Below are 26,250 nucleotides of genomic sequence, written 5' to 3'. Positions count from 1 at the left end.
CGAAGCGTTTGAGGTGTAGTGTAACAGAAAGATGTTGAAAATAAGGTGGACATAAGAAATTAAGAGGTTCAGAGCAGAATCAAAAACGGGAACACAGAGATGGGAATACATACAGCAAATAATGGATGACATAGTTTGCATGTGTTACTCTGAAGTGATCGGATTGGCGAAAGACAGAAATTAGTGGTGGCCCTCATCAAGCATGTCAGAAAACCGATGACTAAGAAAAAACTCTTGCAACCTAGCAAAGAGCTTTACTTGTCCACCTAACATCAGTCCTTCTCATTACACACTCCAGTCATCTCCATTTCATTTTCGTTACAATTATACGAGAGTTATTCGAAAAGCAAGGAAGGATAGGTCGCGAAATGGAAACCACAGTGAAAATCAAAACTGTTTTACTTGCAACAGTTAGCTACAACTTCCAGCGACTTATCTAAGTAGTCGCCGATCTGACTTAGACGTTTGTCGTAGCGTTGTACCAACTATCCAATACCCTCGTTATAGAAGTCAGCCGCCTGTGCTTTCCACCAATTCTCTAAGCTGGCCTACACCTCGTTGTGTGTGCCAAAACGTTGTCTTCATAGACAGCGGTTCATGTGAGCAGAAATGAAAGAGGGAAACAATTACGGGCTGTATTGTGGGTAATCAAACATTTCCAATTCAAAACGATGCAGGAGCATCTTCGTTGCGCCTGCAGAATGCGGTTGAGAATTGTCTTGGAGAAGAGAACGCACGACAGTTATGAAATGTTGGCTGCATGGCTTCAGGAGAAATTTCTCACCAGGCCCTCGTACGTGGCGGGAGACACTATTGTTCTAGGTATCTTTCTGTGCTCCATGTGTGCTCAGAACTAAAAAGAACGACTTAATGCGGTCCACGGGCATACTAGAGACTCTGCTCAACACACCTGTGCAAAACTTCATCCGATTTTCACTGTGGTTTCCATTTCGCGACCGATCTTTCATTACTCTCCGAATAACCCTCGTACTTATCTGTCTCCTTGTTACAGGCTGGGCAATTCTCGTTGGAGAGTGTCGTGTGTGAAAAGTTACGGTATGAATTCTCCAGAATCACGGCTAACGCGGAATGAAGAATGCTTACTCAGCAGGAACTTTCTTTATTACTTCATGCTTTCCTCACAGTACTTCGACGGCCCAGTTGCCGTTCATGACTAGTACGCAGCAGGTCACGACCCAGCGCTAAGCCACGACTGTGGTAACTAGAGTTGTGGCGATTCGTGAATGAGTCGGTCATTTGAACGACTCTAAATAAAGAATCGTAAGAATCGAATCGTGATATGGACGAATCGTCGTTCAAAAGAATCGTAAGAGCGATTGCGTGTTTCCGAGTCGTGACGATTCCAAGTTCCAACGATTCATCGATTCTTAGTACGCTATGCTTCGAAGGCAACTTCCGAATCATGCCGAGTCGTGCCGAATGATTACGACCGCCATATGGCAGTCAAGTGGAGGATGCGTGTGAACAAAGGAAGCTCGGAACGAAAAAACGAAGTTCGTGGGCCGTAATATTACTGTGAAAACCAAGCTCAAGCTGACACTTGGCGGTGGCTGATGGGAACGAGCGTAAAGGCATTTCCCACTTACGTCAGCTTACTTTGCGCGAGTAATACACGAACTAGTGATGACAGGAACGATATACAGCGAGTACACAGCTCCCAATACACACGATTAAAATCAAGAAATCCAAGTATGATGAATAAATGCGTACCTCTCATATGTTGCAGATGCAATGCAAAACACACACACCTTCTTTACACACGAGCAATAGCACTTGGATTATGTATTATATTTCGCGTATCTCGAAAACGGCCCTAACGATTTGAATGAAATTTTGTATTAGACTTGTTTTTGCTTCTTGAGTTCACCTACATAGTTCCATTCTTTCGTAAAAAGTCAATTTTACAGTACATACAGGTATATCCTACATACACTCCTGGAAATGGAAAAAAGAACACATTGACACCGGTGTGTCAGACCCACCATACTTGCTCCGGACACTGCGAGAGGGCTGTACAAGCAATGATCACACGCACGGCACAGCGGACACACCAGGAACCGCGGTGTTGGCCGTCGAATGGCGCTAGCTGCGCAGCATTTGTGCACCGCCGCCGTCAGTGTCAGCCAGTTTGCCGTGGCATACGGAGCTCCATCGCAGTCTTTAACACTGGTAGCATGCCGCGACAGCGTGGACGTGAACCGTATGTGTAGTTGACGGACTTTGAGCGAGGGCGTATAGTGGGCATGCGGGAGGCCGGGTGGACGTACCGCCGAATTGCTCAACACGTGGGGCGTGAGGTCTCCACAGTACATCGATGTTGTCGCCAGTGGTCGGCGGAAGGTGCACGTGCCCGTCGACCTGGGACCGGACCGCAGCGACGCACGGATGCACGCCAAGACCGTAGGATCCTACGCAGTGCCGTAGGGGACCGCACCGCCACTTCCCAGCAAATTAGGGACACTGTTGCTCCTGGGGTATCGGCGAGGACCATTCGCAACCGTCTCCATGAAGCTGGGCTACGGTCCCGCACACCGTTAGGCCGTCTTCCGCTCACGCTCCAACATCGTGCAGCCCGCCTCCAGTGGTGTCGCGACAGGCGTGAATGGAGGGACGAATGGAGACGTGTCGTCTTCAGCGATGAGAGTCGCTTCTGCCTTGGTGCCAATGATGGTCGTATGCGTGTTTGGCGCCGTGCAGGTGAGCGCCACAATCAGGACTGCATACGACCGAGGCACACAGGGCCAACACCCGGCATCATGGTGTGGGGAGCGATCTCCTACACTGGCCGTACACCACTGGTGATCGTCGAGGGGACACTGAATAGTGCACGGTACATCCAAACCGTCATCGAACCCATCGTTCTACCATTCCTAGACCGGCAAGAGAACTTGCTGTTCCAACAGGACAATGCATGTCCGCATGTATCCCGTGCCACCCAACGTGCTCTAGAAGGTGTAAGTCAACTACCCTGGCCAGCAAGATCTCCGGATCTGTCCCCCATTGAGCATGTTTGGGACTGGATGAAGCGTCGTCTCACGCGGCCTGCACGTCCAGCACGAACGCTGGTCCAACTGAGGCGCCAGGTGGAATTGGCATGGTAAGCCGTTCCACAGGACTACATCCAGCATCTCTACGATCGTCTCCATGGGAGAATAGCAGCCTGCATTGCTGCGAAAGGTGGATATACACTGTACTAGTGCCGACATTGTGCATGCTCTGTTGCCTGTGTCTATGTGCCTGTGGTTCTGTCAGTGTGATCATGTGATGTATCTGACCCCAGGAATGTGTCAATAAAGTTTCCCCTTCCTGGGACAATGAATTCACGGTGTTCTTATTTCAATTTCCAGGAGTGTAGTTCCATTCGTAAAAACCCAATTTTATATTATAAAAACGCTATTTCACATGTTTTTATAACGCCATCTCGTAAAACTTTGTTACTACGTATTGAATGTAGTTAAGGTTTTGGTTTTTATCTTTATCTGTATATAGTTGTCTTTCCTTACAGCACGCGATTTTTCACAAAAGAATTTTTTAAATAAAAACGCGAATTTCGTGTTTCTTGGGAACGGCTTTAACAGTTTGGATAGAATTTTATATTTAGATAAAGATTTTGATTTTTAAGTTTATCTATATTGGTGTGTTTCCTGAAAAAACTCAACTTTACACAATAAGTATTTTATATCACAATTTCGTAAATCTTTGTTACTATTGGATGTTACAGTAGAGGTGTATCAAAATTTTGTGAGATGGCGGTATAACATTATCCGAATACGAAGACGTTGGACTTACTGTACATCCAATAGTAACAATCATCCTAGATATGTTTTAGGTTATACATGGTTTCCTCTGATCGCTGGTATCTCGGAAACGAAAATTTATATTTATTTAACTGTTTGCTTTCAACTTTTTTTGAATAGGATGATATGAGCCAAACCACGTCTGCCTCACTGCTAGATTGTGTTACTATAAAACAGACTTCTGTAGTTAGATACGTTCAAGCCACACAACCAAACTGGCATACCACGTAATTTTGCACCACCTTTACTGAAATAAAACAATAGATGCAATCAAATGAAATGTGACCTTTCATCAATTAAGGTATTAAACGTGTAAATCGAGAATCACACTTGTAACGTCGTATGCATGTTTACTCATAAATAAACTATTTCTGGCATATCGGCCGAAGTGGCCGTGCGGTTAAAGGCGCTGCAGTCTGGAACCGCAAGACCACTACGGTCGCAGGTTCGAATCCTGCCTCGGGCATGGATGTTTGTGATGTCCTTAGGTTAGTTAGGTTTACCTAGTTCTAAGTTCTAGGGGACTAATGACCTCAGCAGTTGAGTCCCATAGTGCTCAGAGCCATTCTCTCTCTGGCATATCTTATCTTGACACAGTTCGATTGTAACCCCATTGACAATTTGACATGTCCTGCCATCTGTGAGTAAGATGTAGAACTTTTTGCATTCCGTAAGAATCGTGCCATCGCAGACTAGAATGAATCGTGAACGAATCGTAGGAATCGATTCGCAATGTGAGATTGAATCGTAGGAATCGAATCGGGAAAAAGAATCGTGTTGCCCAACTCTAGTGGTAACTGGCGGCCAGCAGTGGCCTCGCCGATGCAGCTAGCTTGTCTGCCCAGTGACGTAAGGGCAAGACAGACGGCGGTCGAATACCACCAGCGCTTCGTGACGCAGGCGACAGGTGGAGTGGCCCCATGTCAGTCCCGGGACCATAGGAGACTGACTGGAGTATCAGGCGGTGGCACCCAATGGGCTGTCTTGTCTTAGCGGATCCTGTTCGAAACACGTACCTGTCAGGACTAGCTGACCTGGTTGGTAACGGATCTCAAAGAGGATGAAGCTGCTTAGTCTTACACTGGATTGGTATCTGGCGTGAAGACTAGACCAGCTAAAGACACACTTCTGATGGAATGATGCTACCTGCTGAGCTGGGAGCATTTATACTCCCACCAACCAGATGTGTTACAACAGATATTAGGCCTCCATTGGGACGCCGTGTTGCGCTACTCCTTGTAGCAACACAACCACTGACAGAGGAGTCATGCTGCAGCACTATTGTAGTACACAGCTGTGGAATTACATTGGTGGCTGAGACGCTTAACACTCAGCTGGACGCGAAGGACTGAATGTTCCTCAGGATGCAATACTCTGCCACTTTTGTTGACTTTTCTATTACACCTAGCAATTCCCAATATGCGTCCGCCATTTCCCGATGAGAGACCCTCTTTTTTAAATATTTTTCTTTAAGAAACCTTTGTTAATATGTTAGGATTGCCGAGGAAGGGAAAGCAGTAGACACCAGTTGAGGTGATGAAGTTAAATATTTTATGATAGACATGATGATTTTTTTCAGTAAAAAGTGGTTGAAGTTTGGCCTAGAGAAGCCGCCGAAACTGAATGGGCTGCTGCCCAAGAGAGCAGGAGAGGAGAGTGTCTAACCGGGTCGGAAGCTGCCAGCAGAAGAGAACGGATAGTGTGTCCGCTCCCGGCGGCTGGCCGTCGCCCCACCCCCACGTGACCACCACCAAACCTCCCTATTGGAGAGCCAAATTGTAGATGCGCGGTTTGGTAGCTTTACCTCGTCAGCAGCACGTGAGTTTAGCTGCTGATGGTTCAACAAGTCAGTTTAGAAGTGGTTCTGTCCGATATAATGCAACGTGACTTACGAGCCGAAAATAGCTGCCAGGCAGAAGGCAATGGCGAACATCAATTGAAATATAAAAAATTAAATTTTTATAATATTACATCCATTCAGTAATGGTCCCCACTGTACACCTTATTTCACCATCATTGGGCTAAACTGTTAATAAAAGTTTCATACATTCAGCTTCATCCACGTTGAAATATTGGTTTTAAAACTCCAATTCGTTTACAAAACCATTCCATGATAATTGTACCCTCAACTTTATTTCCTTTTCTCTCCGACAACTTGTAGTTGCTACTTGCCCTACACATGCAGTGTGATTCGGTGATGATGTTCAAATTTTAAAGAATTTTGGAGAAGTGTAAATGTAGCAATTTGAGATAAAATACTCTTATTTGGATACGGCATAGTCGGAAGTTATAAGCGAAAATCCTTCTGCTCTTACAGTGGAATACACCTACCGGTACTGTTGTTGGTAAGATTACACGACAGGCAATTTTCAGATATGGTACAATGGACCAAAATAAAGGAAAAGCCCCGTTAACAAGGGTTCTAAACTGGATACCTTAGGAGCTATCAGCACTTGTTCATCTTCGCTACTGTGAAATACATCTCCTCTATTGAATGAGTGCCCTTAGCTCTTGAAGCATACTTTTTACAGTCGACGTTCAGTAGACATTTTTTCCTTGTTTCGGTCCGTACTGCCATCTCTGAAACTGCCTATCCTATAATCTTAGCAACAAGAGTGTTAGTACATGTATACTGGTCAGGCGTATCAGAACGATTTTCAGTTATAACTTTTGACCCGGTCGTTTCTAGACCAAGGTCCGTTTCCTCAAATCGATACACACAGCCTTCTCCATCATCCCTGAAAGCTTGTAACATCACCCAACATCACCGATTTTGGTCTTTACAAGTTCATCAACTAATTCTACGACTTCATACACACAATTTTCTTCTCGGTATGATGGCTATATAGTCTCATAATTGATTCTCAGACCTACTCTCAAACTTGCTCTGTTGTCTAATTAAAATCCGTCTAAGTGTACTGTCAGTTTAAAGTACCTAAGTGCTAAAAGGTACGGGGCGTGAGTCGTACTTAGGTAGCTCAGTTGGTAGAGCACTTACCCGCGAAATGCAAAGGTCCCGAGTTCAGTCTCGGTCCAGCACACAGTTTTAAAGGAAAACCTACAAAAACAGCAGAAGGTTTCCTCCCTACATCAGATATCCGGAAAAGGTCTTCCGACACCCCGGTCTCCAGCAAAGTGACACTCTTTCACACAAAGACTGTATCTGAAGTCGTACTACCTGACGAAATTCATCGAAAAAAAAGGTAACGCATGAGTGTCTCGAGCCGAAAGACTTCTTGATATTCTTACTTCAACAGACTTTCCATCTGCTGATGGCTAAAGTAGTTCTAGCAACTCGATGAAAGCTAGCGTGATGGAAGTGGTGGTGGTGGTTAGTGTTTAACGTCCCGTCGACAACGAGGTCATTAGAGACGGAGCGCAAGCTCGGGTTAGGGAAGGAATGGGAAGGAAATCGGCCGTGCCCTTTCAAAGGAACCATCCCGGCATTTGCCTGAAATCACGGAAAACCTAAATCAGGATGGCCGGAGACGGGATTGAAGCGTCGTCCTCCCGAATGCGAGTCCAGTGTGCTAACCACTGCGCCACCTCGCCCGGTGTGATGCAAGTTTATTCCCATATACTCAATGTGTCATTCATATTTCCACTTTAAAGATCTTGCACTGATGAGAATATTTTTGGTGGAACTGTGCCTCGTTGCCGGATTTCTCTCTGAAATTCTAAAACATTGAAGTCATTCATTTGCCTTTCCTATCAATAGTTTTGCATGTTTATCTTGTTTAATATCCTTTCTTAGCATTACCCCGAAGTACATTGACGAGCCAAAACGTGTCCACCGTCCTCGGCGGGAATGAATGCCGCTTGGGGACTTTGCAGGCACGTGATTCGGCAAAGAAAGACGAATGAGGAATCATTCTGGCAACCATACTGGTGGAAAATTGGGAAAAGCACTGGCATAAACGACTCTGTTATGGCGCGGTACCGGGGAACGAGCATCTCCAAAATTCTAAAGCTAGTCAAACGTTCACATGCTTCAGTCTTGAACGTCTACTAAATGTGGTTGAGATGGTGAAGCCAGGAGTAGGTGATAAGGTGTAGGATTTCCACAGCTCATCACAAAAGGAGAAGGTCGGACACTTGTCTACTCAGTAAAGCACGATAGGCGACGATCCGTGCTAGGTCTGACGACAGAGCACACTGCTGGTGCAGGCAGTAGTTTCAGAGCATACCGTTCATGGGGTTCCTCAGCAGACGAACTTTCCGTGTTTCCGTGTTGACCTAACAACATCGGCAATTAAGAGTTTAGTGATCACAGGATCATTGTGATTTGACTGTTGATCTTGGAAACGTGTTGCCTTGTTCGATGAATAGCGTCTTTACACCAGGCCGACGACAGGGTCTGGATACGTCATTATCCGGGCAAACAGCTGTGCGTAACATGCGACCTTCCACGGACGTAGATTATTGGAGGCAGTATTTTGCGACTTGGGATAGGGGGCAGGGGGAGGGCTTTCAAATGACCTGTGGCAGTAGTCCCAGGCATCATGACAGCTGCAGACTACGTGGATATTATTGAGGACCACCTGCACCTCTTCGCTATTGATGTTTCCCCTAACGACAATAGCATCTTCCAGTGGAATAAATATCTACATCTAAATCTACATCTACATGGATACTCTGCAAATCACATTCAAGTGCCTGGCAGAGGGTTCATCGAACGACCTTCACAATTCTCTATTATTCCAATCTCATAAAGCGGAAAGAATGAACACCTATATCTTTCCGTACGAGCTCTGATTTCCCTTATTTTATAGTGGCGATCGTTCCTCCCTATGTCAGTCGGTGTCAACAAAATATTTTCGCATTCGGAGGAGAAAGTTGGTGATTGGAATTTCGTGAGAAAATTCCGTCGCAACGAAAAATGCCTTTCTTTTAATGATTTCCAGCCCAAATCCTGTATCATTTCTGTGACACTCTCTCCCACATTTCGTGATAATACAAAATGTGCTGCCTTTCTTTGAACTTTTTCGATGCACTCCGTCAGTCCTATCTGGTAAGGACCCCACACCGCGCAGCAGTATTCTAAAGTAGGATGGACAAGCGTAGTGTAAGCAGACTCTTCAGTAGGTCTGTTACATTTTCTAATTGTCCTGCCAACAAAACACAGTCTTTGGTTAGCCTTCCCCATAAGATTTTCTATGTGTTCCTTCTAATTTAAGTTGTTCGTAATTGTAATACCTAGGTATTTTGTTGAACTTACGGCTTTTAGATTACCCTGATTTATCGTGTAACCGAAGTTTAACGAGCCCCTTTTAGCACTCATATGGATGACCTCACACTTCTCGTTATTTAGGATCAACTGCCACTTTTCGCACCATTCAGATATTTTTTCTAAATCGTTTTGCAGTGTGTTTTGATCATCTGATGACTTTATTAGTCGATAAACGACAGCGTCATCTGCAAACAACCGAAGACGACTGCTCAGATTGCCTCCCAAATCGTTTATATATATAAGGAACAGCAAAGGGCCTATAACAGTACCTTGGGGAACGCCAGAAATCACTTCTGGTTTACTCGATGACTTTCCGTCAATTACTACGAATTGTGACCTCTCTGACAGGAAATCACAAATCGAGTCACATAGCTGAGACGATATTCCATAAGCACGCAATTTCACTACGAGCGACTTGTGTGGTACAGTGTCAAAAGCCTTCCGGAAATCCAGAAATGCGGAATCGATCTGAAATCCCTTGTCAATAGCACTCAGCACTTCATGTGAATAAAGAGCTAGTTCTGTTTCACAAGAACGATGTTTCCTAAACTCATGTTGACTGTGTGTCAATAGACCGTTTCCTTCGAGGTAATTCATAATGTTCGAACACAATACAGAGTGTTACAAAAAGATACGGCCAAACTTTCAGGAAACATTCCTCACACACAAATAAAGAATAGATGTTATGTGGACATGTGTCCGGAAACGCTTAATTTCCACGTTAGTGCTCATTTTAGTTTCGTCAGTATGTACTGTACTTCCTCGATTCACCGCCATGATTTCATACGGATACTCTACCTGTGCTGCTAGAACATGTGCCTTTACAAGTACGACACAACATGTGGTTCATGCACGATGGAGCTCCTGCACATTTCAGTCAAAGTGTTCGTACGCTTCTCAACAACAGATTCGGTGACCGATGGATTGGTAGAGGCGGACCAATTCCATGGCCTTCACGCTCTCATGACCTCAACCCTCTTGACTTTCATTTATGGGGGCATTTGAAAGCTCTTGTCTACGCAACCCCGGTACCAAATGTAGAGACTCTTCGTGCTCGTACTGTGGACGGCTGTGATACAATACGCCATTCTCCAGGGCTGCATCAGCGCATCAGGGATTCCATGCGACGGAGGGTGGATGCATGTATCCTTGCTAACGGAGGACATTTTGAACATTTCCTGTAACAAAGTGTTTGAAGTCACGCTGGTACGTTCTGTTGCTGTGTGTCTCCATTCCATGATTAATGTGATTTGAAGAGAAGTAATAAAATGAGCTCCAACATGGAAAGTAAGCGTTTCCGGACACATGTCTACATAACATATTTTCTTTCTTTGTGTGTGAGGAATGTTTCCTGAAAGTTTGGCCGTACCTTTTTGTAACACCCTGTATATCTTCTAAAATCCTGCTGCATATCGACGTTAACGATAAGGGCCTGTAATTTAGTGGATTACTCCTGCATCATCTGGCCGGAATGGTGCCATAGAGGCTTGACAGGCGCTATAGTGAACTGACGATGACATGGAAAGCAAATTTTCTTTACTTGAACCCTGCCGAATCCGTCTGGAATGCTATTGGGCGCCAGCTCCGTGCCCATAAACATGGCGATTACATCGGTACCAAATACCTCCAGAAATCAAGCAGAATCGTTGATCATTGCGTTCCTCGGGTAGACCAGCACCCTATTAAGCAGGTGGCCATAATGTTTTGGTCCATCAGCGTATATTCTTCTGCGTACTAACATAGAATAAATCATTGTCTTGTTTCCCACTTGAAGTTAGTACAGATCTCTTTTAAACTAAGTCACAAACTTTCTGAGAAACAAAGACAAAAAATTATACTCATTGGTCTCTTCTATAACTTACTTCACGTTTTGAAAATGTTCCATTTTACTACGCCTGCTGCTAAGACCTATTTGTTGCTTTGACATGCTAAATTTCTCTCTCTTTTTTCTTAAGTGTTTGGTGTTTACAGTAATGAAAAACTTGTATGTTCACTACAGGTAGCTGATCAGCACATCGATTTTCATGTCTTATTTTCTCCATTTGTGACGCTGCAATTCGTGGTGTCATCCCCACATGCCAGAGACAGATACAAATTGATTCAGCTTTATATTATTCGAGAATATTGATCCCTTCAAAACAGTTGACACTCTGGTGCATCTCATTTTTAATAACAATTGTTCAACAACTTTCATGAATATATGAAGTTAACGGTTGAACACCACAATACATACAACCATCCATAGTTTCTCCTGCCACCTCATAGTCTACAAATTGTAGCATTATGATATATGATAAACAGAGCTATCCAACTGCCCCTCTCTGAAGACAAATCTAAACAAAAAATGGAAATCATACAGTAAACAGCCGTTGCAAATGGCTATTACAGCTCCATAGCACACACCCTAAAACACTCAATAACGGCAAAACAATCACATCACAAAAACCAAACAGAAAATAAGGTCTTCCGTACAATCTCATGTGTTGTTAGCATTTCGTATCAGATAGCCAAATTCTTCAAACGAAAAGGCATAAACATATACTTTACCACCGACAACAAGACTGGGCAAAAGTTACGTAGCAACGGCAACACAAAAATCCACTTCACCATACAGGTTTGTACAACAATGCATTTTTGGATTCTGCATAGGCCACACAGGTTAGATCATTTGAGTCTAAATTTTCAAATGTGTGTGAATTCCTAAGGGACCAGACTACTTAGGTCATCGGTCCCTAGACTTTTTTTTTTTGGTCATCAGTCTACTGACTGGTTTTATGCGGCCCGCCACAAATTCCTTTCCTGTGCTAACCTCTTCATCTCAGAGTAGCACTTGCAACCTACGTCCTCAATTATTTGCTTGACGTATTCCAATCTATGTCTGCCTCTACAGTTTTAGCCCTCTACAGCTCCCTCTAGTACCATGGAAGTCATTCCCTCATGTCTTAGCAGATGTCCTATCATCCTGTCCCTTCTCCTTATCAGTGTTTTCCACATATTCCTTTTCTCTCCGATTCTGCGCAGAAACTCCTCATTCCTTACCTTATCAGTCCACCTAATTTTCAACATTCGTCTATAGCACCACATCTCAAATGCTTCGATTCTCTTCTGTTCCGGTTTTCCCACAGTCCATGTTTCACTACCACACAATGCTGTACTCCAGACGTACATCCTCAGAAATTTCTTCCTCAAATTAAGGCCGGTATTTGATATTAGTAGACTTCTCTTGGCCAGAAATGCCTTTTTGCCATAGCGAGCCTGCTTTTGATGTCCTCCTTGCTCCGTCCGTCATTGGTTATTTCACTGCCTAGGTAGCAGGATTCCTTAACTTTATTGACTTCGTGACCATCAATCCTGATGTTACGCTTCTCGCTGTTCTCATTTCTACTACTTCTCATTACCTTCGTCTTTCTCCGATTTACTCTCAAACCATACTGTGTACTCATTAGACTGTTCATTCCGTTCAGCAGATCATTTAATTCTTCTTCACTTTCACTCAGGATAGCAATGTCATCAGCGAATCGTATCATTGATATCCTTTCACCTTGTATTTTAATTCCACTCCTGAACCTTCCTTTTATTTCCATCATTGCTTCCTCGATGTACAGATTGAAGAGTAGGGGCGAAAGGCTACAGCCTTGTCTTACACCCTTCTTAATACGAGCACTTCGTTCTTGATCGTCCACTCTTATTATTCCCTCTTGGTTGTTGTACATATTGTATATGACCTGTCTCTCCCTATAGCTTACCCCTACTTTTTTTCAGAATCTCGAACAGCTTGCACCATTTTATATTGTCGAACGCTTTTTCCAGGTCGACAAATCCTATGAAAGTGTCTTGATTTTTCTTTAGCCTTGCTTCCATTATTAGCCGTAACGTCAGAATTGCCTCTCTCGTCCCTTTACTTTTCCTAAAGCCAAACTGATCGTCACCTAGCGCATTCTCAATTTTCTTTTCCATTCTTCTGTATATTATTCTTGTAAGCAGCTTCGATGCATGAGCTGTTAAGCTGATTGTGCGATAATTCTCGCACTTCTCAGCTCTTGCCGTCTTCGGAATTTTGTGGATGATGCTTTTCCGAAAGTCAGATGGTATGTCGCCAGACTCATATATTCTACACACCAACGTGAATAGTCGTTTTGTTGCCACTTCCCCCAATGATTTTAGAAATTCTGATGGAATGTTATCTATCCCTTCTGCCTTATTTGACCGTAAGTCCTCCAAAGCTCTTTTAAATTCCGATTCTAATACTGGATCCCCTATCTCCTCTCAATCGACTCCTGTTTCTTCTTCTATCACATCAGACAAATCTTCACCCTCATAGAGGCTTTCAATGTATTCTTTCCACCTATCTGCTCTCTCCTCTGCATTTAACAGTGGAATTCCCGTTGCACTCTTAATGTTACCACCGTTGTTGTTTTGACTTTCCTGTATGCTGAGTCTGTCCTTCCGACAATCATATCTTTTCCGGTGTCTTCACATTTTTCCTGCAGCCATTTCGTCTTAGCTTCCCTGCACTTCCTATTTATTTCATTCCTCAGCGACTTGTATTTCTGTATTCCTGATTTTCCCGGAACATGTTTGTACTTCCTCCTTTCATCAATCAACTGAAGTGTTTCTTCTGTTACCCATGGTTTCTTCGCAGCTACCTTCTTTGTACCTATGTTTTCCTTCCCAACTTCTGTGATGGCCCTTTTGAGAGATGTCCATTCCTCTTCAACTGTACTGCCTACTGCGCTATTCCTTATTGCTGTATCTATAGCGTTAGAAAACTTCAAACGTGTCTCGTCATTCCTTAGTACCTCCGTATCCCACTTCTTTCATCACGACTATATTGTGATCCGAGTCTATATCTGCTCCTGGGTACGCCTTACAATCCAGTATCTGATTCGGAATCTCTGTCTGACCATGATGTAATCTAATTGAAATCTTCCCGTATCTCCCGGCCTTTTCAAGTATACCTCCTCCTCTTGAGATTCTTGAACAGGGTATTCGCTATTACTAGCTGAAACTTGTTACAGAACTCAATTATTCTTTCTCCTCTTTCATTCCTCGTCCCAAGCCCATATTCTCCTGTAACCTTTTCTTCTACTCCTTCCCCTACAACTGCATTCCAGTCGCCCATGACTATTAGATTTTCGTCCCCCTTTACATACTGCATTACCCTTTCAATATCCTCATACACTTTCTCTATCTGTTCATCTTCAGCTTGCGACGTCGGCATGTATACCTGAACTTTAGTTGTCGGTGTTGGTCTGCTGTCGATTCTGATTAGAATTGGCTCTGAGCACTATGGGACTTAACGTCTGAGGTCATCAGTCCCCTAGAGCTTAGAACTACTTACATCTAACCTAAGGACAACACACACATCCACGCCCGAGGCAGGAATCGAACCTGCGACCGTAGCGGTCGTCTGATTAGAACAACCCGGTCACTGAACTGTTCACAGTAACACACCCTCTGCCCTACCTTCCTATTCATAACGAATCCTACACCTGTTATACCATTTTCTGCTGCTGTTGATATTACCCGATACTCATCTGACCAGAAATCCTTGTCTTCCTTCCACTTCACTTCACTGACCCCTACTATATCTAGATTGAGTCTTTGCATTTCCCTTTTCAGATTTTCTAGTTTTCCTACCACGTTCAAGCTTCTGACATTCCACGCCCCGACTCGTAGAACGTTATCCTTTTGTTGGTTATTCAATCTTTTTCTCATGGTAACCTCCCCCTTGGCAGTCCCCTCCCAGAGATCCGAATGGGGGACTATTCCGAAATCTTTTGCCAATGGAGAGATCATCATGACACTTCTTCAATTACAGGCCACATGTCCTGTGGATACACGTTACGTGTCTTTAACGCAGTGGTTTCCATTGCCTTCTGCATCCTCATGTCGTTGATCATTGCTGATTCTTCCGCCTTTAGGGGCAATTTCCCACTCCTAGGACAAGAGAGTGCCCTGAACCTTTATCCGCTCCTCCGCCCTCTTTGACAAGGCCGTTGGCAGAATGAGGCTGACTTCTTATGCCGGAAGTCTTCGGCCGCCAATGCTGATTTTTTATCAAAATTTAGGCAGTGGCGGGGATCGAACCCGGGACCGAAGACGTTTTTCATTATGAATCAAAGACGCTACCCCTAGACTTACACACCACTTAAACTAACTTGTGCTAAGAACAACACACACATCCATGCCCGAGGGAGGACTCGAATCTCTGGCGAGAGAGACCGCGCAATCCGTGATATGACGCGGCCATTCCACGTGGCATTTCAGAGTAGATTCGAAGAACACATGGCAGCATTAAAAAACAAAGAATACTGTAAATCAGCAATAGCCACTCACCTAACATGAAACAAATCACCATACCAACAATACAAGTATTGGCATCCTACACATGCAAATTAAAGGCAAAGAGCATACACATCCTTGAGACTCTCCAAATATACAAACACCGAAAGAAAACCAGTCTTAAATGACAACATTTACAGTAGTATCATCTCTGTTTCTAACAGCAGCCTATATTATTAGATTTACAATGTACACACACAGACACACACACACACACACACACAACTTCCACTTTCCCTTTCATATTGACCATAAATAATTAATTACGTTACCAAGACATTCCCCAAATGTACAATTGGAATGGAGTCTTTCATATTTACCATAAATAATTCTGTTAGCATGACATACCCCAAACGCACAATGGAATGGCCTCTTTTACAAACACACCAACAGCTTGCACCTCCTGCCAACTTGACACTATATGTTTATCAGTTAACAGTATAAATAGCATAGCTTTCTGCATATTTTAAGGAACAATTAATGTATTACTCCAATCTCGCTTACTTATAACATGTAACACAAACACTGATGAGCGGAAACATTATCACCAGTGTCCACAGAGAGGTTGTATGCTGTATGATGGCGCTGAGGGCACGCCACACGATAAGGGAAGTATATGAGTGGATCAGAGACTAATGGGGAATCATTGTAACGACGATAAGTGGCACAAATGCGGGAATATGACGACTCAAGCGACTTTGACAAAAGCCAGATTGTTGTCGCCTTGTGCTGGGAGCGAGCATCTCGGAAACGGCGAAACTGGTCGTCTGTTACCGTGCTACTATCGTGAGCATCTATGGAAAGTGGTTGAAGAATGCTGAAACCACAAGTAGGTTACAAGAAATTGGACGTCCATACCTCATCAGAAAACATAGAGATCGGAGGCTTGCCTTCTCTCTAAAGAGGGCAGGGGGCGATCTGTGGCAAATGTGACAGCAGAGTACAGTGCTGGTCCTGACACAGGTGTTTTGGAGCACACCGTCCAGCGTACAGTGTTGAACACGGTGTTTCGCAGCAAAGGACTCCTACGTGTTCCCATGTTGACCTAACAACATCGTCAGTTATGAATACAGTGGGCATGGGATCGTCGACATTAGACCGTGGATCAAAGGAATCGTGTCGCCCGGTCGGATGAATCCCGTTTCTCGTTAGAAGAGGTCGATGGTCGTGTCTAGATACGCCGTCAACCAGGCAAACGGCTGCTTGAAACATGCAGTGCGCCACGGTCGCTGACCGCTGTGAACAGTTTTATGTAATGGGGGATATTCACCTAGGCTTCCATGTGTCCTGTGGTAGTAATAGAAGGCGCCATGGCAGCTGTGGACTACGTGAACATTGTTAGGGTCACATGTCACCCATTATGCTTGAAGTCTTCCTCAACAGCGATGGCATCTTCCAGCAGGATAAATGTCTGTGTCACAAGGTCAGAATCGTGCTACAATGGTTTGAGGAGCGTGATAGTGAACTCACGTTAATGTCTCGGTCATCAAATTCGGCTTCTCTGAATCCGATGAAACCCAACTGGGACGCTGTCGGGTGCCAGCTCCGCGGTCACGAGACAACAGCAAGGAAATTAAAGTAAATTACGGGATGTGTGAGACCTGTGCTTAGGCATCTGGTGCTACACATCTCTGGACACCTACCAAGTACTTGTCGAATCCGTGATACGTAACGTTTTGGCTCATCAGTGTGTAATCTTAAAAACTGCCTGCTCCGAAAAACTTTGTTCTTCTACAATCTCTCCCTGTATCTCCATCTCTCTCTTCATCCAACCTCACCTTCATAATGTACGTGAATTAATTTAGTTATTTGTATGTTTTCTTTGATATTTCCCAAATAAACGAAAAACTGCCTGCTCCAAAAAACTTTGTTCTCCTACAATCTCTCCCTGTATCTCCATCTCTCTCTTCATCCAGCCTCACCTTCATAATTTACGTAAATTAATTTAGTTATTTGTATGTTTCCTTTGATATTTCCATAAGGAACGAAAAACTAACTGCTCCAAAAAACTTTGTTCTCCTACAATCACTCCCTGTATCTCCATCTCTCCCTTCATCCAGCCTCACCTTCATAATTTACTTAAATTAATTTAGTTATTTGTACGTTACCTTTGATATTTCCCAAATGAACTATAATTTACCCGAAAAAAACCAGTAGATCTACCCAAATAAAATCAACAATCCGCACCAGGCGTCAGCCAGACATTAAACATATCTCTTTGTATTAATAAGAGTATATCTTTCTGCCTATATTTGACTCGATATCAATGTATTACTTCAGCATTTACTTAGTTGTAACACGTAACAGACGTAAGTTTAACATAGCTACAGTTCTACAGTACCGAAAACTTAGATCTCTTTCTCTCAGTCCTTTCATCTTCTCTCTATAAATCCCAGCCAAAATTGTTATTTTCGTATAGTTTCATCACTATTGCTAAGATATGTAACATGTCATCTGATTATACAAACGAGTATTAAAGTTAAGCTATATAAACTTGACAGAAAAGGTCTTATATAACACTTCAAATATTTGCTCTAACTTATGTTTTGATCCACTCAACCAAAGCTATCCACAGTTCTTTGAAACTTGCTCTGAAATAAATGTGGCTTGCTATATGTTCTCTGTACTTCGAAATAATGTTTATGTCTTCGCTATGTTTTCTTTGCACCTACTAGCTTCCTAACACCGTCTCTGTTTACAAAATGTAATAGTTTTTATATGATGTGTTGCGACAGAGATTGGAGCCTTTGATCACAGGAGGTACTCTATCTAGGTTGTTTTATTTTCACCATGATACTTACGTTTAATTTTTAGTCAAAAACCTACCAAAAACCATGTTCTGAAATAGTGTTTCTCCATTAGACAATGCCACAGGTTACCACAAAGTCATAACACAACTCACACATTTCGCATTAAAACATATAAATCCACCTGATGACAGAGCTTTAAATCGTTGAAACGCACAACTCACACATTTCGCATTAAAACGTATAAATCCACCTGACGATAGAGATTTTAATCATTGAAACGCGTTGTGGATATAAATAAACAGTGTTTGGTAACAGTAAACTTGTTTCATTCGATATCAATAACAGTCACAGTAAAGCGTAATCTAAAATGTTCGCGTTTAAAGTAAGTGAGATTATGATGAAGTGATGGATATGTGGTCTGTGCGAACTATAGAGCCGGTGAAGTAGACACTTCCAATTTACGAATAATAAACAGTGAGGCTTCTCAAAGCCTAACAAAAACTATCATCTAGACAGCATTCCTAGCTTGCAAGATACCGCGCCTACAGAACTTTCGTACAAATTCGCAGGCGTCGTGCTCCTGCCCTATGTTTCCGCATCCTTAGGCGGCATCCTGTCAGCTGACGCAAGAACTTAGCTTGAAGGTCACCCATGTAATCAGTAGCAATTAGGTTGCAGCTTAACTGTGTGTCGCACGCTCTTTATTACAGGCCCGCTGTGGGTTTCCGTCGTCCGTGGCGTTCGTCTGCTTGCCTCACGTCGCAAACGAAGTGTGTCCCAACTACCATGCAAGTAATTGTACACCTGGTCTCCAAGAAATTGTTCAGGAGCATTGTTCTGTTTGACACATTCATCTTAAGGATTAGCCCTATTTGAACGCTGGAAAAACTGGTGATTTTCGTGATTTTTTTTCAAGTAAAACAAAAAGCAGTGCTAAATTTATTGATGTTACCCTAGGTTCCGCGCCCAGTTGCTTGAAAGTGGAAGGACTGGGAAAGGGTGGGATTGAACACCACCTGCAACACTGACAACTTTAAGAAGAAGATTTATTAACGCACAAGTATGTATAATCAAACACAATGGCTGCCGATAAGAAACGTCAAAGTAATTTAACTAAAATGTTCAAACCAGTCCATTTAAGAATACCATTTCAATATGTTAACGACAGAGCGTTGCGAGACACGCAGCTGCCTTGCTACGCTACGTGCACTTCGCTGAGGTTCTTGGTGTATGATCTCCAGGATAGCTTCCTCAGTGGCTGGAGTACGGCGAGTCGGTGCACGACCTCTGCCACCCGATCTACATCTACATCTACATGGATACTCTGAAAATCACACTTAAGTGCCTGGCAAAGGGTTCATAAAACCACTTTCACAATCTACATCTGCATCTACATCTACATCCATACTCCGCAAGCCACCTGACGGTGTGTGGCGGAGGGTACCTTGAGTACCTCTATGGGTTCTCCCTTCTATTCCAGTCTCGTATTGTTCGTGGGAAGAAGGATTGTCGGTATGCTTCTGTGTGGGCTCTAATCTCTCTGATTTTATCCTCATGGTCTCTTCGCGGGATATACGTAGGGGGGAGCAATATACTGCTTGACTCTTCGGTGAAGGTATGTTCTCGAAACTTTAACAAAAGCCCGTACCGGGCTACTGAGCGTCTCTCCTGCAGAGTCTTCCACTGGAGTTTATCTATCATCTCCGTAACGCTTTCGCGTTTACTAAATGATCCTGTAAAGAAGCGCGCTGCTCTCCGTTGGACCTTCTCTATCTCTTCTATCAACCCTAACTGGTACGGATCCCACACTGCTGAGCAGTATTCAAGCAGTGGGCGAACGAGCGTACTGTAACCTACTTCCTTTGTTTTCGGATTGCATTTCCTTAGGATTCTTCCAATGAATCTCAGTCTGGCATCTGATTTACCGACGATCAACTTTATATGATCATTCCATTTTAAATCACTCCTAATGCATACTCCCAGATAATTTATGGAATTAACTGCTTCCAGTTGCTGACCTGCTATTTTGTAGCTAAATGATAAGGGATCTATCTTTCTATCTATTCGCAGCACATTACACTTGTCTACATTGAGATTATATTGCCGTTCCCTGCATCATGAGTCAATTCGCTGCAGATCCTCCTGCATTTCAGTACAATTTTCCATTGTTACAACCTCTCGATACACCACAGCATCATCTGCAAAAAGTCTCAGTGAACTTCCGATGTCATCCACAAGGTCATTTATGTATATTGTGAATAGCAACGGTCCTATGACACTCCCCTGCGGCACGCCTGAAATCACTCTTACTTCGGAAGACTTCTCTCCATTGAGAATGACATACTGCGTTCTGTTATCTAGGAACTCTTCAATCCAATCACACAATTGGTCTGATAGTCCATATGCTCTTACTTCGTTCATTAAACGACTGTGGGGAACTGTATCGAAGGCCTTGCGGAAGTCAAGAAACACGGCATCTACCTGTGAACCCGTGTCTATGGCCCTCTGAGTCTCGTGGACGAATAGCGCGAGCTGGGTTTCACATGACCGTCTTTTTCGAAACCCATGCCGATTCCTACAGAATAGATTTCTAGTCTCCAGAAAAGTCATTATACTCGAACATAATACCTGTTCCAAAATTCTACAACTGATCGACGTTAGAGATATAGGTCTATAGTTCTGCATATCTGTTCGACGTCCCTTCTTGAAAACTGGGATGACTTGTGCCCTTTTCCAATCCTTTGGAACGCTACGATCTTCTAGAGACCTACGGTACACCGCTGCAAGAAGAGGGGCAAGTTCCTTCGCGTACTCTGTGTAAAATCGAACTGGTATCCCATCAGGTCCAGCGGCCTTTCCTCTTTTGAGCGATTTTAATTGTTTCTCTATCCCTCTGTCGTCTATTTCGACATCTACCATTTTGTCATCTTTGCGATAACCTAGAGAAGGAACTACAGTGCAGTCTTCCTCTGTGAAACAACTTTGGAAAAAGACGTTTAGTATTTCGGCCTTTAGTCCGTCATCCTCTGTTTCAGTACCATTTTGGTCACAGAGTGTCTGGACATTTTGTTTTGATGCACCTACCGCTTTGACATAAGACCAAAATTTCTTAGGATTTTCTGCCTAGTCAGTACATAGAACTTTACTTTCGAAATCATTGAACGCCTCTCGCATAGCCCTCCTCACAATATATTTCGATTCGCGTAATTTTTGTTTGTCTGCAAGGCTTTGGCTATGTTTATGTTTGCTGTGAAGTTCCCTTTGCTTCCGCAGCAGTTTCCTAACTCGGTTGTTGTACCACGGTGGCTCTTTTCCATCTCTTACGATCTTGCTTGGCACATACTCATCTAACGCATATTGTACGATGGTTTTGAACTTTGTCCACTGATCCTCAACACTATCTGTACTTGAGACAAAACTTTTGTGTTGAGCCGTCAGGTACTCTGTAATCTGCTTTTTGTCACTTTTGCTAAACAGAAAAATCTTCCTACCTTTTTTAATATTTCTATTTACGGCTAAAATAATCGATGCAGTAACCGCTTTATGATCGCTGATTCCATGTTCTGCGTTAACAAATAGTTCGGGTCTGTTTGTCACCAGAAGGTCTCTCTATCACTCCAACCTCCAACAGCGCGCGGAATAAACGAACGCCGATATATTTCTGAGCGAGCTTTGATTTTCTTCATTTTTTATGATGATCGTTTCTCCCTATGTAGGTCGGCATCAGCAAAATATTTTCGCGTTCGGAGGAGAGAGTTGGTGATTGGAACTCCGTGAGAATATCGCGCCGCCACAAAAAGCGCCTTTGTTTTAATAATGTCCATCCCAAATTCTGTATCATTTCAGTGACACTTTCTCCTCTGTTTCGCGATAATATAAAACGTGTTGTTCTTCTTTGAACTTTCTCGATGTACTCCTTTAATCCTATCTGGAAAGGATCCCAGATTGCGCAGCTGTACTCCAAAAGAGGACGGACAAGCGTAGTGTACGCAATCTCTTTAGTAGGTCTGTTACATTTTCTAAATGTTTTTCCAATAAAATGCAACCTTTGGTTTGCCTTCCCCACTGTATTTTCTATGTGTTCTTCCCAATTTAAGTTGTTCGTAATAGCAATTCGTAGACACTTAGTTGAATTTACAGCCTTTATATTTGACTGATTTATCGTGTACCCGAAGTTTAACGGATAGCTCTTAGCACTCATGTGGATGACCTCACACTTTTCATTATCTCGGGTCAACTGCCAATTTTCGCACCCTAAAGATATTATATATAAATCATTGTGTAATTTGATCTTCTGATGACTTAACTAGACGATAAGCGACTGCATCACCTGCAAACAACATAAGACGAATGCTGAGATTGGCTTCTAAATAGTTTATGTAGGTAAGAAACAGCAGAGAACGTATCACACTACCTTGGGGAAAGCCAGAAATAACTTCTGTTTTACTCGATGACTTCCCGTCAGTGACTGCGTACTGTGACCTCTCTGACATGAAATCACGAATCCAGTCGCATAAGTGAGACGATATCCCATAAGCATGCAATTTGATTACAAGCCACTTGTGAGGTATAGCGTCAAAAGCCTTCTGGAAATCTATAAATACGGAATCAGTTTCAATTACTTTGTCAATAGCACTCATTTTAGCGTCAAAAGCCTTCTGGAAATCTATAAATACGGAATCAGCTTCAATTACTTTGTCAATAGCACTCAACACTTCGTGTGAGTAAAGAGGTAGTTGTGTTTCACAAGAACGACGTGTTCTAAATCCGTGTTGACTGCGTGTCAGTAGACCGGTCTCTTCGAGGTAATTCATAATGTTCGAACACAACATATGTTCCAAAATCCTTATCCACAACGGCGTTAATGATATGTGCTTATAATTTAGTGGATTACTCCCAGTTCGTTTCTTGAATATTGGTGTGACCTGTGCAACTTTCCAGTTTTTGGGTATGGCTCTTTCATCGTGCGAACGGTTGTATGTAATTGTATGGAGGTATTGCATCAGCATACTCTGAAAAGAACCTAATTGGACCAGAAGATTTTCTGTTATGAAGTGATTTAAGTTGCTTCACTAGCCTGAGGATATCTACTAAGTTGGCAGCTGTTCTTGATTCGAATTCTGGAATATTTACTTCGTCTACTTCGGTGAAGGAATTTCAGAAGGCTGTATTTAGTAACTCTACTTTGGCAGCACTGTCGTCGATAGTATTTCCATTGCTATCACCCAGAGAAGGCATTGATTGTGTCTTGCCGCTAGCATACTATATATACGACCAGAATCTCTGAGAGGTTTCGAGAAAAAGTTTCGATGTGGAAACTGTTAGAAGTATCTCGCACGGAGTTTATGGCCAACCTGGGATGAACACTACAATAAAGTATATATTCCACAAAATATTTTAAACCAAAAAATCGATCTTTTTTCCAATTCAAAGATGACAACCCCCTTAGAGAATGGGCCGTTCTTGTACATGTGCCGAAAGGTTCTGTCTTGGAGGGTAACTACACTGAGCATGCAGAGCTCAGACGAGGAAAATTCAGTCAAATACTTAAAGATTACAGCGTCAGACTGCAAGATTTCTTGAGTGATGACGTTCTCACAAATCTGTGAGAACTTGTAATGAAACCTGTTGGTAGTGTGACCTGGTAACTGTTCATGACGTAATAAATATGTATCAATACAATTGTGGTGGTTTCTTATCAATACGAACAAGAATCAGTTGTGGAAATCAAGACGATCAATAAACTAATTTATAGGCGATAATTTATAAAAGTTGTATATCAGAATAAGTGTTCAATAATTTATGGTGAAGTAACTAAACAACTGAAATATTTTTCAAGCAAACTAGATTACAGGTACTGTCAGGATGATCATGTTGGGCTAACAGAGGCTGGACAGGTCGCATAAATGTCTTTACGTCGAGTGACTTTTATCGTTTTATAAAAATAGTTACACATATTTTATTTAAATTAGCTTCTCAATCTATATAGTAATCTGTTACTCCATAGATCAGTTTTCCAAAGTACGCCTAGCGTATCAATAACTACAAACTTCACGATGAATAGATATTAATTTATTTGTGCTTGTGTTCTGTTATTTCTAAACACCATCCCTTTTTCCCTTTCCTCTGAACACTCCTTTTCCACTTTCTGTCGGGAGCATTAAATTCAGAAGGTCTGTTGTCATGATAAATAAATAAATCTTTCATCACATATAAACGTTAATTTTTTCAGGTTCAGTAGCTAAGTGAACATTTGCCTTGGTTTCAGGTTCATCTTTCCCTGACTGCTAATCAGCCGATCGAGGACCTCATACCAACTAACGAGATACCGAACGACGCGAAAGCTTGCAGGACCGACCTCTAGAAGCGTCTGAGTCATCCCGAAAGCAGGTATAGAGGATGTTAGTTCCCTATCGCTGGATAACATTTAATTCTCAAACTACATTCTCGAGCAAGCATGTAAATGAATTACTTTTCCGGCGCGTAACATGGAATCAGTTTAGAATCTGCTTCTGCATAAAGAGTGACTAATACTCCACATCTTAACACGAAGTGGAAGCGTACTCTGTGAATAATAGCCAAACTACAGAAATATAGTCCTTCTTCTACTTATTCCGCACTTCATTAGTTAGACGCTTACCTGATTCGGCCCCGTGCTTATACGTTGCCTTCTGACATTGCTCTCCGTCGCCAGACAGAACCGTATTACTTATTTATGTAATTGCCATTATCCACTTGCTCCAATGTACACAGTAATGTACTCATTTCCATTTTCTCAAAGGACTCTGTTCTAATTTTGTACTAGTTGCTGCTCGCATTCTTTTACTTTTCATCTAAAGCGGGGTGTCATTTATCACAAGCAGACAACAACCATAAGAGATTTTTGGACAACATGGTTGTGGAGAGAAGCAGCGATTAGTATGATTAATCAATAATTCAAGAACAGTCTTAATCGCATTTATTATTGTTATAATACCGCCAACCGGTTTCAACCCGACAGAGGGGTCATCTTCTGGGCGTTTACACCATTAGTCGACTGCTGGTGGTGTCACTATAGTTTCCTGCCATTATGTAGACAGGAGTGACACCACCAGCAGTCGACCAATGGTGTAAACGCCCAGAAGATGACCCCTACGTCGGGTTGAAACCGGTTGGCGGTATTATAACAATAATAAATGCGATTAAGACTGTTCTTGAATTATTGAACACCATAAGAACTGCCACAGTCTAAAATTATATTAAGGGTACGTCCTCTCTGGTCTTACACATTACTGTTAGGTATATGATTAAACGTAAACACACACACACACACACACACACACATACAGACATACTTTGTGTCTAGAGAATTACGTAATTTCGTGAACAGTCTGGGATACCGCATCATAAAAACAGTAAATCTCAGAGGATATTTGACGTTGACCTTAATTCACTGATTACAAAACTGAAATTTGCAAAGTTTTCTAAAATGTTAAAATATCTTTCAGTTGCCTCGATAGCGTACATACATGAAAACTAAAATATGATTACAAGACTAGTTTGTTTTCAGTGCAAGCATGCTCAAATCATTCTCGTATTAGACGTAGGTTGAACAAAATCAAGATACACCAGAAATAATCGTATCATGTATAACTTCCACGTGTATAAGAGACAAATTAAATAATAAATTTAATGGTAACAGCAACAACGGAACAGAGACTTCTTCTTTACCATGGTCGTATGAGGTGCAAGTTGTACAAATACTAGCTAATCATCATATTTCATATTTCATATATGCAGGCGATCTACGCAGTTAAAAGATTTATGAAAAAAGGGTTGTTACATTTAGCAGATTACATAACATCGCTTTCTCCTTCCCTGAAAATGTCAGACATTACTAAATTTACAAATAACTTTTCAGTATCAGCCCACTTATCACTATGACGTTGTAGATCCTTTGGCCTGGGTGCCAGAACTGATTTGGTTGGAAAGGGTGTAATAAACCGTTGTATACTATCCTGAGGAAAACTGTTGTGATTGGTCTTGGTATCCTGAATACTCTGGCACTGGGACAGAGTTTATGTCCGGGCAGGTCCCACGTGCATGTTCGATCCAGGACACCTCTGGG

General features: G+C 42.6%; 1 protein-coding gene across 1 annotated transcript in view; it reads left to right on the top strand.

Annotated features, from left to right (window-relative positions):
* The window catches only part of LOC126195027 (dipeptidase 1-like), a 397,993-nt gene that overhangs the window by 361,464 nt on the left and 10,279 nt on the right, over positions 1–26,250 (top strand). The window contains exon 11 of the mRNA XM_049933467.1: positions 24,412–24,533. Within this exon, the coding sequence (XP_049789424.1) occupies positions 24,412–24,507 (96 nt within the window). The 3' untranslated portion in view covers positions 24,508–24,533. The remainder of the gene's footprint in view (positions 1–24,411; positions 24,534–26,250) is intronic.

This window comes from Schistocerca nitens, chromosome 7 (assembly GCF_023898315.1).
Source record: "Schistocerca nitens isolate TAMUIC-IGC-003100 chromosome 7, iqSchNite1.1, whole genome shotgun sequence".
NCBI classification, from domain to species: Eukaryota; Metazoa; Arthropoda; class Insecta; order Orthoptera; family Acrididae; genus Schistocerca; species Schistocerca nitens.
Note: the sequence above shows the minus strand (reverse complement) of the source record. Positions and strands in the feature narration are given on the sequence as shown.